Below are 18300 nucleotides of genomic sequence, written 5' to 3' on the forward strand. Positions count from 1 at the left end.
TTTTTTTTTTTCGAAAAACTTGTTTGTTTTCGAAATACATTTTTTTTTCTTTGAGAAAACGAAAAATTGAAGAATTTCATTTTTGAAAATCGAGAAACATTTTTTTCGTAAAGGGGATCTGTAGTTTAAATATCTATCTTCAAGATAACAATTACCAGCCCTGTGGCAGAGTGGTTAGGAAATCACACTATGATGCCAGGGGTCCCGGGTTTGAATCTCAGCCTGGGCATGGAAGTTTTTGAGTGCTTATTCATCAATTTCATCATATCATCAGTCATCTCCATCTTTGCAAATAAGCCAAAAGCGACACAAGATGCGAAGTAAAATAAAGCAAATCAATGACACAATTATGACCATGTAACTTTCTGTTGTATTTTTTCTTTAACTTAACGTGTTTGTAAAGAATGATTTTAAATGTACACAGGTCTTAAGTGTTTAATAATTTTCACTGATATTTAGCTCTTATGGATTAAAATAGTTATAATTTCGAACCAAGAAGAAGACATATTTGCAATATCAACAATAAAATAATTTGCTTTCATCAAAGTCACACATATCATAAATACGAAAGTAAATTAAATTACAAATACGTTATTAGGTCCACCATAAAAATATTATAACTTTTAAAATGCGCATTACAGATTTATGAAAAATATTTTATAAAAAACCTAAACCGTTCCAAATAATTGATATGATTCAGATCAAATTACATATTCGTTAAGTATAATACATTTTTGATGTTGCTTGTAAGGCATGGTATCTTAAAGCAGGCTCAAATGCACATAACTAATTAAAAATCAAACGAATTTCTATGTGACTACAGTTATTTATATCTAGTAGAAGAAAAAGTATGTGCATCTCTACTAGATCGCAGTTCACATCCAGGTACGAGAGTAAAATTTAATTCAAAACTGCCATTATGAGCACTGCTGCATCAAACAATGGTATCTACAGTAGATACCACATTTTACGAGGTTTGTCCGGAAAGTAAAGATACAAACCAAAAATAAGACACAAAAGAAATGTATTGCTCGCAACTAAAGTTACACTTGATACACTGATAGAGAGGCTATTTCTCCACATAAGTGCCACCATTGTCCAAACATTTGTTCAGATGCGGAACAAGTTTTTGTATCCCTGAATCGTAGAAATCTGCCGCCTGCATCTGGAACCAAGTTGTGACTTCTTCCCTGACTTCATCGTCGTTGGCAAAGTGTTTTTCACCAAGATTTTTCTTTAGGTACAGGAACAGGTGGTAGTCGCTGGGTGCAAGGTCGAGCTGCATGGCGGATGGTGAAGGACCTCCCATTGAAACTGTGCATGCAGATCCTTGGTGACATTCGCTGCATGGGGGCGGGCGCTGTCATGAATACTGCGGATTCCACTTGACAACATGCCTCTCAGTTTGTTTTGAATTGCACGTCGAAGATGTTTCAAAGTCTGGCAGTAGGTTTCAGCATTAATTGTTCTTCCAGGCAGCATGAATTCCACCAGCAGGATGCCGTAGCGATCCCAGAAAACGGTTGCCATCAGCTTGTGGGTTAAAATTGACGTTTTGAATTGTTTGGCTTTTGGAGAATGGGTATGGCGCCACTGCAGTGACTGCTGCTTGGATTCAGGCGTATGGTGGAACACCCATGTTTCATACCTGTCACAATGGAGTCCAGGAATGTATCTCCCTCTTCTGCATAGCGAGTAAGAAAGTCCAGTGCATATCCCAGTCATTTGGTTTTGTGGTCGTCAGTGAAATGTTTTTGGACCCAGCGTGCACACAACTTTCTGTACCCTAACCCACTCACAACTTCATGAATAGTCTTTTTCGAACTGTCAGGAAACATCACACACAATTCTCGAATTGTCATTCATTATGTTCCCGTACACAGTCACAATTTGTCAGTGGATCTCCGATGGATGCTTTCCTTGTGCCTGCAAAAACCTGATCACGGCACGCACTTCACAGTTGGCGGGATTCGGTATCGCCACTGCCATTTCCAACGCGTGTTTCTCGCACAAGACTCAGCGCAGCACTGACGACTCACTCCCAATCCTCATCGTTTGGTTCATGGTTATCTTTACTTTCCGGACAAGCCTCATAGATGAAATAGAATGTACGTGGCCATGCACAGTTTTAGTCACATTTTTGATTGGCAACCTCTTCATTCTCCTCATTCTTAGTTGGTGGTACATATTTCTTTCTCATCTTTGCTGTTGCCTCAATACTTGTGAACTTTCTGAAACACGTTGCAATTCAGTAACAGCCGTTTCGCAGCTATCTTTGCTACTTACCATACTTTACATGAAACGACTGGTAGATACCATAACTTTCAACACGTCTAGCTCTGTCATCAGTTGATTAAACGAAACACTTTAAGTACGATTCGACTCCATTTACGATGGACTACACAATGTCACTTACCATGTTTTACACCCGAACCCTTCAATTGTTTCATTGTCTATTAACAAAAAACATGTATGTAAAAAATAAATGCATTCTTTCTATGTAAAATACCATTTCACATATCATGCTTCTCTATTTTCTTTTCTTGGGACATTCACTTGGAGGTGCGAGCATTCATTGAGTGGGTCACTTGTAAATATCTATCTATGTATAAAACGAGGAGAGTGACACGTGAACGACGAAACATCTTAAAATACATCTGCTGATGTTCCTCACAACTTACTCACTTAATGTCAGTGATTGTCTTTTTCAGAATATTAACAGTGTGTTTTATCACACAATTTTCAATTTTAGCACTTGTTTTAAATATCGAGGCTTAGCAGCAACTAAAAAAATCTCAATTTCAAGTAGTCTTGAGTAACAGTCACGTTCTCTGAACGAGTAGTAGTTTCAATACATATTTTCTTATTGGCATGCAAACAATAACAAAGTTTCAGGCTGTAATTGGTGTGACGAGAATAAAATACATTATGTAGCACTCATTTGGTAAGAAAAAATATTTTGGAGACATGGGGACTCAAACCTAGGATTTCAGCTTACAAAGCTGGCCTTTAACCTTCATGGCCACAAGAAACCAAGCTATTCGAGTAATATATCAATAAGATTGCATCTTTTCCTGTCCAGCTCGAAATTTTGATGTCGCTTCTCACTAATTACATTAATTTGAAAGCAATACACTTCATCAGATAGGGTTAATATGCTGTACACATTGCTGACAAAATACAAGTGAAGCTTGTGCATGAAAGTTAATGAAGACTTTGGGAAATCGTGCTTTTGTGGAAGGTTAGTGTTTGCAACCCTAAATGATAACCGTTCTCTAGTTTCTGTCAATATAGCGGATTCTGCTATTGTGACGACGAATCTCATTAACCAACGGCACATAATTTGTTTTATTTTAAACTATTTATTTCAAAATGAAGAGTCATTATTCTGGAATCTACAGAGACATTCATTCATTCGGTAAGAATGTTACGAGAGTCACAATTCTATTTTTTGCTCCATTATGAAACCAATATGCACGTGTAAAACAAGTAAAGCCCGACAATTTTTATTTTACAAAAATTCCATTTACTGTTAAAGTTAAATGAGAGGACAACCATTGACTTTTTTTAATAGCCTGGATGACTGATGTGTGTGTGTGTGTGGGGAGGGGGTTACCTCCTCTCATGTGCCCCCCTGACTGTGACATATACTCTTCTTCCTTTAGGATTTCTATTATTTTTCCCATCGCATATTCAGTGCCAACTTTGCGATTCTGTTTGCCAAAGTGTATGGGGAAGGAATTTTATTTATTCTTCAAGCCTTCTCCTGAACTAGGATAACACTATTTCCGAAAGATTTTTTCTTGCATCATTTTCAGGAATTGCAACAGCAGCATTTCTGTCTCGCTTGTTCTTATTGCGTTTTTTGCTTTTCGTTATTTAGTGTTACTTTTCTTCCATTTTCGGCTACTCGTGGTGATGAAGAGAGACTCAAAAAGAACACCCATGCTCAGTCCAAATTCGAACCCAGGGCCCTCACATTCTAATGAATTGTGATAACTACTTTGTCACGAACATCAAAAATGCATTTCTTTTTAAAATAAATTTCAGGAATATTTCACATTTACATTACATTAATTGTAGACGTGGAAATTCCAGTTAATTAATATTTACGCTGCAATCTTTCCGTTAGGCCTTTTCTTTGAGTCTGAGAGACACAAAATTCCCTGCATATGGTTAAATTGATTGATAGTAAGCAACACTGCTGCTTTCTGAACACTTACTTTGGCTGCACTTCCAGCGACGAAGCTGGACTTCAACTCACATGAGTGTACAATCACCTGCTTCACTTTGACGGCTACAATTTTTTAGGTAGATCAACTCTAAACAATAGCGTATTCAAAGTGCAAGTGAATCTGTTGCTCATTGGTTGCTTGTGTAAAGGACATATTTTCAAGTTGAATGTTAGTTCACATGAGTTAGTGAGTTATCTAGAGTAAAACATTGGTAATAATAATAATAATAATATTGTCTTTATTGAGAGGGCGTTATTATTATTATTATTATTATTATTATTATTATTATTATTATTATTATTATTATTATTACCAATGTTTTACTCTAGATAACTTGGTAACCTTTATATAGAAAAGGAAAGTTAAAAATGTACTTACGTATGTGAGTATAGTGCTCTTATTGTAGAACGACGTTTCAGAGATTGACTATCTCTTTCCTCAGGTTCGTATAAAAACTAAGTACTTGGCATAGTACTGCGTCAAAAATGTAATATGAGGATTGTGGTTAAGGGTTGGTTAGGGTACATTTAAAATATTAAGTTTTTGCTATTAGAAGTACGTAAAAACCAAGTCGTTCCCTAATAAAACTTGTACAGTAGACCTATTCACAGGTAAGATATTCGGTGGATAAGAAAAACAGGATTAAAAAATGGATACACAAATAGAGAAATGGATAAGATAGCGGAGAGAGCACGGAAAATTATTAGGAAAGAAGGGGATCAAAAAGAAGGGGAAAAAATCGAAAATAGGAGGGTAAAGTACGTTGGCATCCCTTACCATCAATCCGTATCGGAAAAAATCGGAAAAATAACGAGAGATTTTGGAATCGTTTGCGGGATGAAAGCACCAAAGAATGTAGAAAAATACTTCACCGATTATAAGAAAGGAAAGACAACTAGGGAAATACCGGAAAAACAGAAGGGGGTTTATCGAATAGAATGCCAATGCGGGAAGGAGTACATAGGACAGACGGGCCGAAATATGGGTAAAAGATGGAGCGAGCATGAAAAGGACATAAGGGAAAAAGTTCCCAAAACGGGTCTCTCAGAACATATTTTGGAAAGTGGGCATAGAATCGCAAAAAAAGAGGTAATCAGAAAAGAGGGGAGGAAATTAGGAAGAAATGTGTATGAGACAGCGAGTATTTGTAGGGGGGGGAAGAGTAATCTTAATAGGGACGAAGGAAATTTGGAAGAAGGGTGGATCAATTTCCTCAAAAAATGGGATAAAGCCTGGAAGATTGAACCCAATATCGGTTTCCACGTCACTCCGGAAGTTATGCAAGCTGCAAGAGAGGAACGTGAATTCACGTTGGATTTGTGACGTAATAAGGGGAAACGAGAAAATTAAGGGGAGGGGAAATATTCGTTGAGAATTGACCTTCATGTGGATAGATAAGCACAGTTGGGTAGGAAAGGCCAAACCTGCAGGTTGCATTGTGATTTATGCAGGTTTTTTAGAATTTTAACTTTTTAAACTTTTTTACCTGTGAATAGGTCTACTGTACAAGTTTTATTAGGGAACGACTTGGTTTTTACGTACTTCTAATAGCAAAAACTTAATATTTTAAATGTACCCTAACCAACCCTTAACCACAATCCTCATATTACATTTTTGACGCAGTACTATGCCAAGTACTTAGTTTTTATACGAACCTGAGGAAAGAGATAGTCAATCTCTGAAACGTCGTTCTACAATAAGAGCACTATACTCACATACGTAAGTACATTTTTAACTTTCCTTTTCTATATTCTGGATTTGTGAGTAACACGCGACAAACCTATAAAATGCTATTGGTAACCTTTATTCATTTTCTGTATTTGGCTCAGTTCAGTGTTCAATATGCGACACAAATATGTCTTACCAGAATGAGATATTTATCATTATATATAGAGCTCATTATCTCCATGAGTTGTCAGATGTCAAACCCAAGGGAGAGACAATATTCATGAAGGTGATGTGTTCAGAACATGTAATGACAATACCAGAATAGATGTTGATTATGTACACCTACAAACTTGTCTGCAAATTCTTCTTCAGATGAAGATGTGCAAGATGGTGACAATATAAGTGAGTGTTAGCAGATTGATGTTCACTCCATTCCAGGTGTGTTTTTGTGTATTTCTAATTTGTATGATAGAATAAGGAAATTGGAAATTGTATTTTTCAAAAGTTTCCACCAATGAAAAAGCATATGTAATATAAATGGTTAGGAATAATGGTTCTACAAACACAAAAACTCTAAAATAAATAAATAAATGAAATACACTGTAAATAAATAAATTAGGGATGGGCTAATATGAAATTTTGTCCAATACCGATCTGATATAAAATTCCAAATGGTCCTTGAAGAATCTGAATTGTTCTTTCACTTCCTTAATAAATGTGGGGCGTTCTGGATGGCACAGTGTTAGCATCATGTAATCAAAGGGTTCCCGGGTTCAATACTCGGTGGAGGCACATAGTGGTTCGGATCCCACTTTAAACTGTAGGTCCATTCCCAATTAGCCTTACTGTGCATAAAGTGGACTTAAAGCATCAAATCAATCAACCTTAATAAATGTGTTTTTGCAGATGACTGCAATGCAAAAGAAGCTACATATTTAGAGATTCATTTTTAAGAAAAGTAGTGCATGAAGATTGTATGTTTAGATCCATAAAAATTGTAACAAAATGGCAGAATATTGCACTAAATTATGAGATATTTATAGATATATTGGATCGGTTAAGTTATTGGTAATTTTACCAATAAACTGATACACTGATATGCCTTTATCGGTAGATACTGATAGAGTATCAATTAATCTGTCCCATCCCTAAAATAAATAAATTACACCTATAAATAAATAAATTCTTAACATACACATACATACTGTCATTTTGATGAGTGATCTTTATTTATATTATATCGTTGACAATGTGGGTTTCCATGGCTTCCATGAATTAATTGAATATGAATAACCTTTTTGACCTTTTTGTTCCTTATCTATGCCTCTATTATATACTGTAGGAGGCAGAATTTTTTAAAGAAATTGTTGTAATGATGTGAAAATGAAATAAATAAAGAAACACAAATTCTTATGTGCTCAGAATAACATGTGGAAATTTTTGCAAGGAAAAACTGTACCCTTCAGAGTGATGGGTTAGCTCAGCTGTAAATTTCATTCTGGTTGGGTTGTCTAAAATTCATTGTAAAAAGAAGTCACGTTTTCTTTACTTCAGCCAACTTCATATTCATTCCCCCTCCCCTTTCCAGTGAGCAGTCCAAACTCTTCCTCAACTTTACATTGTAAACGCCCTAAAAGAGAAAACATGCAACTTGCACATCTGTCCTAATTTGTAGCTAGGAAATCACCATCCTCCCAGTGTTAAACTTTAAATAGCTGTTCCATTTTCTTTATTACTATTTTGTAATACAGGTTAAGGCTCTGGCACCCACCCAGCGTCGTATAAAGTGAGAACCTGGAGGAAACACTGGGGGGTAAAGGCAGCCAGGGGCGTGGTGCTGATCACATCATCCCCACCTTCGGACGTGATCAAGAAAGTTTGGGGCCCTAAACCCACACCCCCTATACACCTTCAAGGCACGGTGCATAACACGGGAGCACTTTACCTTTACCTTATCAGGTTAATGTTTAATTTTTCTTGCAGTGTTTTCATCCAATCTCAAGTCGCATCCATCCATCAAATGGCAGTATTTTATATCAGTTGATGATGTTCACAGTGAATATCCTGCACATTATTATGATAATAAAGCCTCATGCACTGAGTATGATGATACAAGACACAGGTGAGTGCAACAATTTTCATAAAGATTATAATTTATTAATAGTTGATTACAGTCCTATTCCTCTTGTGTTGTATACACTTTAGAAAGCCAAGTAGCAAATAAAATGTTGAAATTTCTGTGCAATAAAATCTTGTAATTTTCATATCTTATTTCATTCAAGATTTTCATCTCAATGTGATTTAATTGACATCAGATATATCCTTCATGACTTTGGTGTGAAAACCGTCTTAAAATAAATGAAATAGAAGAATGCAGGAATTTACTGCTGAAGGTAAAAGCAAGTTAAAGAGTAGAGCTGTGCAAGACGATTAAAATTTTGTTTTAACAGGCATAAGAATTATACCCAATGTACTATCATGACTGAAAGAACCTACATGCCTCTACAGAAAGGAAGTGATATTGATTTGATAACAGTTGAGCTTGAATGCCAAAATAATTTGAGGGAGACAAACCTGCACTACACCAAGGTTGTTGATGCTGCACCTGAGCATAAACAGCTGTTGCCTTCTTCTCTTCAATGAAATGAAACTCTGGTTTGGGGTGCAGTCATTTGTAAGGGGGAAAAAAATCATTGTTCATTAAGGGTTCAAGAGAAATTGACTTTTGTGCTGGAAATATTTCCTCCATGAATGATCTTTGGTTGTTCCTGTTTTATCCTGTTGTTTAATTAGCATTTAATTTAATGGCTCTCCAACAAATGCTAAAAAAAATGAAAGAAAAAGAAAGGGTGTTTCAATATATCACATTATTAGAGAATGATACTGAAGTGTAAAGAGAGAGAACATTTAAAGTCTTTGTGGGACTAACAATCTGCATCAACCAACAAGTGCAGCTGCATAGTTTGAGTACAATGTATATTGCCATCCTTTGAATTGAATATTTTCATACTACAGGAAAAGCTCGTTAATACAAAGTTCAAGGGACCAAAAGATGTCAACTTCGAATAAAACGACTTCGAGTTATCCAACCTTTCAAGATGGCTCCTGTTTTTTAGATAGAAATAAATTAGATTATAAATTACTCCCATAAGGGATGTTTTAAACTTCATAATAGCATATAAAATAAGCATTATATGTACTATGTAATAATATTGTAAGTTTTGAAGAAACTGTATTAATTCAAAAGTATGCTGTGCAATTTTTTAGACTAAAAATGTGACACAAACTGAGGACACACAGCTTACACGAACACAGATTCCTAGGAGACGGTAACACCATTTATCCTGTATAGTTATACAACCTTATACAACTGTTTTCCATAGGGTGTGTGTTGTGGGAAGGAAAATAGAACATGAAAACATTTTCATCAAGAAGTCTTTAAAAAATTGGATTTTCTTTTAATTGTGCACAGTTGTTGCTCTTCCACGAAATTCTTACAATTCTAGTTCCTGGGAAACCCATTTGTATTGAGACCTACAGAGAGAAAAACAATCGTTTATTGCAAGCAAAACTTGAAGAATCTTGACAGCAGTCACACTGGTGCCAGCAAAAGTCTGGAGATAATCAGCAGAATGAATGTTGGATTTTATATGGGTCTGTCCGTTTCAGGATTAACTGCTGAGATAAGATCTCTTGGGAAAGAGAACCTTTCTCAGCACCAGACAAAAAAAGAAAAAAAGGGGGAGGTCAAGTGCACGATAAAGCTTTCCTTCTTTCTCTGACCTCCACACGTTCCTCAGCTGTAAATTTCATTCTGGTTGGGTTGTCTAAAATTCATTGTAAAAAGAAGTCACGTTTTCTTTACTTCAGCCAACTTCATATTCATTCCCCCTCCCCTTTCCAGTGAGCAGTCCAAACTCTTCCTCAACTTTACATTGTAACCGCCCTAAAAGAGAAAACACGCAACTTGCACATCTGTTTGCACTGAATGTGGATCCCAGAACACATTAAACAGTGTCGCACTTGATAATCACTCAATTCAGACTGCTGCTAGCCTAGGGTAAAAAAAAAAGAAATGGAAAGAAAAAGAAAATAATTATCCAGTCTTTGATACGAAAGAATGCAGTGGAACTCCAAGTGCCTGCTCCACTGATTTGTTTCCATTGCAGGCAGTCTTGCGGAGCAGTTCAGATCTTTTGTTACACCAGATTGCTTATTGAGATGTCAAGGGACGATGTACAGCAATCAAGGTGTGCTTGATTGAGTTTCCATTAGCAACATGTAGAACGGTTTGCATTCCACTTTAAACTGTACATAATAGCCCATTAGCATAAAATAAACTCAAAACAAGCTTTATGAAACCTGCGCATTTTTAGATATCAAAATGGAGGGGATCGTTATTTACTCTCACTTAATCGTCTATTTATTGTTGGATTTAGTATTCCAAAGGTCAAATACCCACTGCACCAAAAGTTTTCCCCTTGAATGAAGTTTTTTTTTTTTAAGCATTGTGTGATTTATTTATTTGTAGCATGTGAATGATTTTAAAGAAAAGTGGCAATTATATTTTCTTGAGCTTTGTGTGCATTTCCTTCCAGCACTGCTCTGAGTGTTCAAGATGTTTATTCTTGAGTCAGCTGCAAAGTAAAAGTTACAGTTTTGCTTATCAGAAGATGCAGAACAGAAAGTCGTTTTACTTTTAACCCTTGTTTTTTTTCTCTGGAGATCAAATTTTGTTATCGTCAAATCAAAACAGCTTTGTGAGTTTCAAAACATTGACTTTTTTACTTCGTGCTGGATGAGTCATGGCTGTTATCAGCTAGCTGACAGCTTTGCAGTTGCTAGACAAAACACTGGCACTAGCTGCAGCATAAACACAATTGAGATCGGCTGGACGTTTGAGCAACAGGTGGAGGAAGAGAAAATCCTCGGCATTTTAAAGATAATGCAATTGTCGAAGACAGAACTTTTATCAGCAGTGTGAAGAAGAAAGAAAATTATATTTTTTTATGTTTTACCTTGCTGTTAATGCAACAGACATACAGGCAACATTTCCTATGCAGACAGCTGCATTCAAACAAGAAATGGACCTAAATTCTGCAATGATTGCATTCCATTGCCCTGCACACCAATGGAGGGGAATGAGTTGTTGTAGGAGTAGAGGGGTGTCACTTTTTTTTGTACTTGTCTCAAGGTTTTTGTTCATTTTGAAGAACATATCCAGGACTGGTTGCTTCATTTTAGATGTCAAAGGAAGGGAGGAGGGATCCACTTCCACCCCCTACTGTAATCAGCCTGTGTGCACACACGAGGGACTGAAACACACTGCATCACCCCCCCTCCTCCCAGATTGCTGACAAAAAGAGGGAGAAAGTCACTCAGCCAACATTTTTTTTCATTGGCACACTTGGGAAAACGTGTGAAGTGGGAAACGGGAGTTATGACATATGTAAGATCAAGGTAAACTTTTGCTGGAACCTGGATGACAATGCATTAAGCAGGTAGATGATCTTTAGTTGGCTTGTGTGGCTTTGATTATCTGTAAGTTTCCCTTTTTTATGAAGTGTTACAGGGAACAAAGAACACATTTTGAATTAAAGTGGCTACTGGGCCAAGAGTTGCTCACTCACAGGAATCTGCTGAAACTTTAGTTCAGAACTAGACAGATGGGCGAGACTTCCAGGCAGGGTGTGTCTTTTGTAACATTCCTGTGATCTTATCTCACATTTCTCATATGGCACTGGTGAATATTTCCAACGTGGCGCATTCAGCGATAAAAGACCTTGACTTGCCAAGCACATTGACAAAGAATGCAAGCCCATTGGGCCTTTCGAGCTGTTTCCCCTGAGTTGTCAGCAGCTCTTAGGACAAGGAAACATGTCAAGGTCAATTTAAAATAACATGCAAGCTCTCTCCACATTCTATCTTCTCTTCTCGATTTATGCAGGTGTCTACTTCGAATTAAGCGATACCAGTTTTGCCAAAGGGTCTTGTAAACAACTTTGTATTAAAAATTATCTGTATTTCAATTTATCCGAACCGAAATACATTAAAAATCCTATTTTATCGGCTGGGAAATGGGAAGAACTTTGGATTAAAGGGTACTTTGTATTAACCAATATCATATTATCGAGTTGCATCATCACCTTGTAATCAAGGGGTCCCAGGTTCGACACCCACTGGAGGCACATCGTGGTTTGGATCCCACTTTAAACTGTAGGTCCAGTCCCACTTAGCTTTACTGTACATAAAGTGGACTTGAAACACCCATTCAACCAACCAACCATATTAACGAGATTTTCCTGTATCTATGTGTATGTAGAACACCTGGAGTTTACTGGATTGCTTGCAAATGCAGTAAAGGATACATTGGTCAAACGGACAGGATAATTGAACAGCATTGCAGAGAACACCAGAGTTACATAAAGAATTTCCATCTAGAGAAGTTGGGACTAACAGAACACTCAATCAACAAAGGCCATAGAATAGATTTCAGCAACATTGAAATTGTCACCAAATGTTGAAACTATTGTGACCACATTGTGAAGAAGCAGTAGCCATTCATGGAGACAGGAAGAATCTCAGTCATGACATGGGGCTCAAACTGGACCTGGCCTGGTTAGCAATAGTCAACCAGCAGTGTGGATGCAGCAGATTGGTCCGCCATCTCTATTGAGAACCTCCATTTCCAAATACGTATAAACTGGGTTGGTGTTCAGAACTGCACTTCTACCCTGAAGATGAATGTGACATTATCTCTTGAAAGCTTGGGATCCTTTCCAGAACTCACCTGGTCAATAGTCCAAGAGAATCTATTCATCATTCCTTCAGGTTTATCTCTACAAAGACCTTCCACCTTTGTCATGAATTTGGCCTTCCTACATGTCTCTTACCTTCAGATCTCCCAAGGATCATGCAAACTCCTTTTTCCTCTCCCATGCATGCTGCAAACAGTGCCCATCAAAATCTTCTTGATTGATTTTTCTAATAAAATTAGATGAATACAGCGGAACCTATTTTTCAAATTATTTTTTGGAGGGGGAGGGGGCATGTGGGGAAAAACATGTAATCTGGGAATTTTCTTAGCATATACTTTATTGAGACAATGAAGATTGAATGTATAGTGAGGGAAAACATGTAATCAGAGTTTCACTGTGTACCTAGATAGATTATGCTGTTCACATTATTATCCCAAATATATTTCTGATTTTATTGTGAAAAGCTAATTTAGTGTAAGTGACTGTATTTTACATCTGTATAATAATACAGGCATAAATAAATGTTTTGTATATTCCATCCTTTTATAAAATAAAATTGGGGAATAAAAAAAAGGGGGAATGAAAATTTATAAATAGAAAAAATGTATTTGTATGGTGGTGATGGCACTTCAGATACATCCATGCAGACTGAACTGTAGATACTTGTTCTGTCCTTATGTAATTTTTAAGTGATAGTAAATAATTTGAGGATACCAAATTTTTAAGAGAATGTTTACTATATTTATGACTCACATGTTAATTTGCATTTAAGTATGAAGTTGTTACCTAGCTCTGAAAGCTAAAAATATTGAAGCAAGTTGATAATTCATTTTTGTGGTAGATATTTCTTACCCTGGGAAGTTTTCAACTGTATGAGTTCCAGTTCAGAAAATCAATATTTTATCCAGTCATTGGTGTGGGTAGGTGTGCATGCATGTATGTGTGTGTGCGTATGTGCGTGCGTATGTGCATGCGTGTGCGTGAGAGAGAGAGAGAGAGATTGAAAAAAATTAATACATGATATTTTTTCAAACATCACTTGTGCTTACTGAACATAGCTTTATATACATGTAAGAATACTCTCTTTCTCTCTCATATTGTGTGTGTGTAAGAGAGAGAGAGAGAGAGTGAGAACATGTGCTTTGTAGCTAATATTTTTAATATTTTGTTTTCAAGGTATAATAATGATAGTTTCTTGTATTACAGGGATGTGTTTCTGGCTACAGTACAGCCTTATAGGAAATGCATTGTTATTGTTATAGATCATGGGAATTCCCTTAGTCCACATCAGCTTGCAACAGCAAAGGCAGTTGGTTAGTATGCAAAATTTTAAAATTGTGAGGTGTTGTGCAAGGCAGTCTTTAGATGTGTGTTTATATTGAATGATATTTATATTCTAATCTGTTTTTCTGTTATGTCTAAGAAGTAATAGACAATTTATTTTCATGGGTGTTAACTTACTTAGCTTATCCTTTTCGAACAGGTTCATTCTCCAGGAAGCCATCAAGATGCCTAGCTTATCCTTTTCAAACAGGCTCATTCTCCGGGAAGCCATCAAGATGCCTAGACATCACGTTCACTGAGAATGTAAATGTTCCATGTCCAATTTTTCACTTTTTCAGGACAGCACTTTAAAGTTTGACATGATATACACTGCTCTCCATAAATTAAGCAACAAATGGTGATCATCCAATAGAATCAAACACAAGGCCGGAGGGTGTACATATTTTATTTGTAACGAAAGAAACAAGTGTCCCACGCCTTACAGAACAGAAGAAACACAAAACAAGGTACACTCGTGGACAAAAGAAATGAAATGTACGCATGGAGCATCACAGGTGGTAAACGTTGGAGACGGAAAGTGACCGTTGTCTGACACTAATAAGCGATATGATCACCACGCGCAGCAATGCATGCCTCACAACGCCGCCGCATGCTGCCAATAAGGTTGTCCACAAACTCATTGTGTATGAGGGTCCATTGTTGGGAGAGGGACAGTTGAAGGTCTTGGAGTGTTTGTGGAGGGGGCACAAGGCCAGCGAGACGTCTCCCCAGAGCATCCCACATGTGTTCAATGGGGTTAAGGTCCGGGGAACGGGATGGCCACACCATGCGTTGAATATGGTGTTCGTCCAAGAACCGATCGACTAGTCTTGTCCTATGGGGATGGGCATTATCGTCCTGCAGAATGAAGCCCGGACCTCATTCTTGTGCGAAGGGTTCCACATAACGTGCAAGGACCTCATCACTATAGCGCTGACGTGTCATGGTGCCACGTGGGAGGATATAGAGGTCAGTACGTCCACCAATAGAAATGCCACCCCATACAAGCACACCTCCACCACATGTTCACGATGATCGCACTTTATGACTCACCTGTTTTCCCTAACGCATTCGTTGCTTTCTTTCAGCGTGCCCACCACTCTTCTTCTCTTTTCTCCAACTGTTTTCTCTTTTACCTCACATTTTCTTGTTGTTGCTTAATTTCTGGAGGGCAGTGTATTTATTGAACGTTTGTCACCATTGCGCTGAAAGTTTGTATCATTGCAAAGACTGATATATTGAAGCCTCTCTAAAAAAAGTAGTTGTTTTGTTAGGTACTTAACTTTTACTTGGCCAATCGGTCACATGTGACCCATAGAAAATATAGGCGTAGTTGGCCGATGGGTCACTGGTGACCCATCGTGCTGATTAAAAAGTTGATGTGCTTTTAGCACCTTCATACTTGTATGTGAGGTTGTAAACACTTGACAGATGTTCAGATAAAACTTTGAAATGTCATGTGGAAGAAAACCCGCCCACCCAGGACCCCCCCTCCCCGACTCCAAAGTTACCTATGGAAGCTGGCGTGAATTTTAAATTTGTACACTTATTTGACAAACAATGTTATAACTCGTAGACTATTTGACCAATCTACTTCGGGTAACTTTTGTGTTGCAGATAAAACATCAGGGCATGCAACCGTGCAGGAATCAAAATGCCAAAGGCAATAAGAGGGGTTGGGTGGGCTGCAGCCCCCAACTTTCAATGAAAAAAATCATAAAAATGGGGAGTTTGCCCCCTCTTTCCCTGCTATTTTTGGAAGGGGACGCAGACTTTAGCCTTATTTTCAAAGAATGGTCCTTTCTGAACCGAATGAAAGTCATTTTATGTTCCTGGGTGCATTACATTATAGAATATGTGAAAAAACTCCATTTTTATGATTTTTTTCATAGAAAGTTTGTAGCCGCGGCCCACCCAACCCCTCTTATTGGCTTTGCCATTTTGATTTCTGCACGGTTACATGCCCTGTTGTTCTAGCTGCAAAACGAAAGTTACCTGAAGTAGATTGGTCAAATAGTCTAGGAGTTATAATATTTTTTGTCAAATAAGTGTACAAATTTAAAAATTGCGCCAAAAGGCCTCGGCGAAACCGAAAAAATGTTATAACTCGTAGACTATTTGACCAATCTACTTGAGGTAACTTTTGTTTTTCAGCTAAAACATCAGGGCATGCAACTGTGCAGGAATCAAAATGCCAAAGCCAATAAGAGGGGTTGGGTGGACCACGGGCCCCAACTTTCAATGAAAAATCATACAAATGGGTAGTTTGCCCCTCTTTCCCCGCTATTTTGGGAAGGAGAGGTAAACTTTAGCCTTATTTTCAAAGAATGGTCCTTTCTCAACTGAATGAAAGTCATTTCATGTTCCTGGGTGCATTACATTATCGAATATGTGAAAAAAACTCCCCATTTTTATGATTTTTTTTCGTTGAAAGTTGGGGGCCGTGGCCTATTTAACCCCTCTTATTGGCTTTGGCGTTTTGATTTCTGCACAGTTGTATGCCCTGATGTTCTAGCTGCAAAACAAAAGTTACCCAAAGTAGATTGCTCAAATAGTCTCGGAGATGTAACGTTTTTCTGAAATGAGTGTAAAATTTAAAAATCACACGCAAAGGTGGCGGCCAGAGAGAGGTTACTTTCGAAAACCCGCTTGGCGATCTAAAGGTTAATTCTGTAATTAATAATTGAAATTTTAGATAGAATAATTGCACTCAACACTAACTTTGATTGGAGATTGCCAGTGTTCTATCTCTATCTACCAGATAGAACACTGTATTCTGGAAATGAGATGGAGATGAAACAATTTCATTATAAATTTGTCATTCAGTAGTAAAGTAAAATAAATTATTCATATTTTGGGAAATCAATCAACTCCTTTGATTCCACTATTATTGAAAAAAAAAATGTCTATTAACAACAAAAGTAAGAAGCTAAGACCACTACTATTTCTAAGCAGCTACCACAGCTTACTGCAGTTAGAATGCAAGTGGTTTATCTGATACTCTGATGGCACTTGTGGTTGGTTGAGGAGTTTACATTCTCGTGGCTGCTTCCAAATTCTGTACATGGACCAAAAGGACTCTCATTATATCAATATTGGTTGTATGTAGGCATTAGATGATAGCAGAGATGAAATAGACCACAGCCAAAATATCTCCATTTGTTTACAATTTGGAGATAAAACATTTGCATTCTCAATGGACGATCTGTTAGCTGGGAATGAGGAAAGGATATAATTTCATACTTTCTATTTTTGGTGTGAACAAAAATGCCCTAATTAAATCACTTATAATTACTTATAAACAGGGCTCGAAAAATCCCAGTCACCATGTTGACATGGCGACTAAAAATTTCAGCCTGGCGACTGTGATCTTTTGCTATAATATTGCCGTTCTTTTAAGTTTGCATGTACAAATTTTTGAAGATTCTAAGTTCAAATTGCAGTACAGCGTAAGTTAGCAAATGATTTTTTTTTAAAAAAACTCAATATGCTGACCAAGGCAGAAATTTATTTTATTTTAAAACATAAACTAAATGCAACGTTTCAACCTTCTAGCAAGGTCTTCTTCAGATGCTGTACCGAGTACAAAAGACCTTGCTAGAAGGTTGAAACGTTATGTTTAGTTTATGTTTTAAAATAAAATAAATTTCTGCCTTGGTCAGCATATTGGGTTTTTCATATCATGGAAACAAGGCTTAATGGTGTTATGATTTTTTTATCAATGTTGTGAACATTTCATAGAATCAGTAACTATTCCTTACTCTTTGTCCCCCAACCCCTAGCTTTCTCACATGATTTAGCAGTGTTTTCAATACGGTGATGCTCAACTTCTTATAGTATGCACAATTGCCAGCAGGTAGTTGGTTTCCTGGTGCCTGAATTTCAGAGCTGGCACCTAGCTCTGATGAAGATTTTTCGAGCACTGCTTATAAATACATTTTTTAAAAATGTTCATGCTACATAAAAAAAAATGGAATTCTTAATACCTTGCCTTAATTGCCCAGTACATTCTCCATGTACACCAATTGTAGATTAGTTAACTAACCTTCCTCTTCACGAGTGATTGCTAAATTTTAGATGACAAAGGAAAGGAGAGCAAGAGTTGATTGCATTCTCTTTCAACTTTATCTCCTCGTGGGGCACAGGAGATCCCGCACCTCTTCATGTGGAAAGGAAACAAGCCGCCTCTTGTAGCTTTTTCCTTTGTCATCACAGTGGAAGGGAAAATAATAAACCTAGTCAAAGCTTCACTAGCCATCTCTGGAGTGATGGTCAGCTATTTTTAGGCTTCTTTTCCTTTACAAAACACTTTAGTC

The 18300-nt window shown here is 37.2% G+C and overlaps 1 protein-coding gene across 2 annotated transcripts in view; it reads left to right on the plus strand.

Annotated features, from left to right (window-relative positions):
• Positions 1 to 18300, plus strand: part of LOC145984110 (VWFA and cache domain-containing protein 1) — a 211140-nt gene that overhangs the window by 48112 nt on the left and 144728 nt on the right. For both annotated transcript variants that reach the window (XM_083117535.1, XM_083117536.1), the window contains exons 5-6: positions 7887 to 8025; positions 13868 to 13974. In XM_083117535.1, coding sequence (XP_082973661.1) covers positions 7887 to 8025; positions 13868 to 13974 — 246 coding nt within the window. The remainder of the gene's footprint in view (positions 1 to 7886; positions 8026 to 13867; positions 13975 to 18300) is intronic.

Source organism: Lepisma saccharinum, chromosome 2, assembly GCF_977018435.1.
Source record: "Lepisma saccharinum chromosome 2, izLepSacc3.1, whole genome shotgun sequence".
NCBI classification, from domain to species: domain Eukaryota; kingdom Metazoa; phylum Arthropoda; class Insecta; order Zygentoma; family Lepismatidae; genus Lepisma; species Lepisma saccharinum.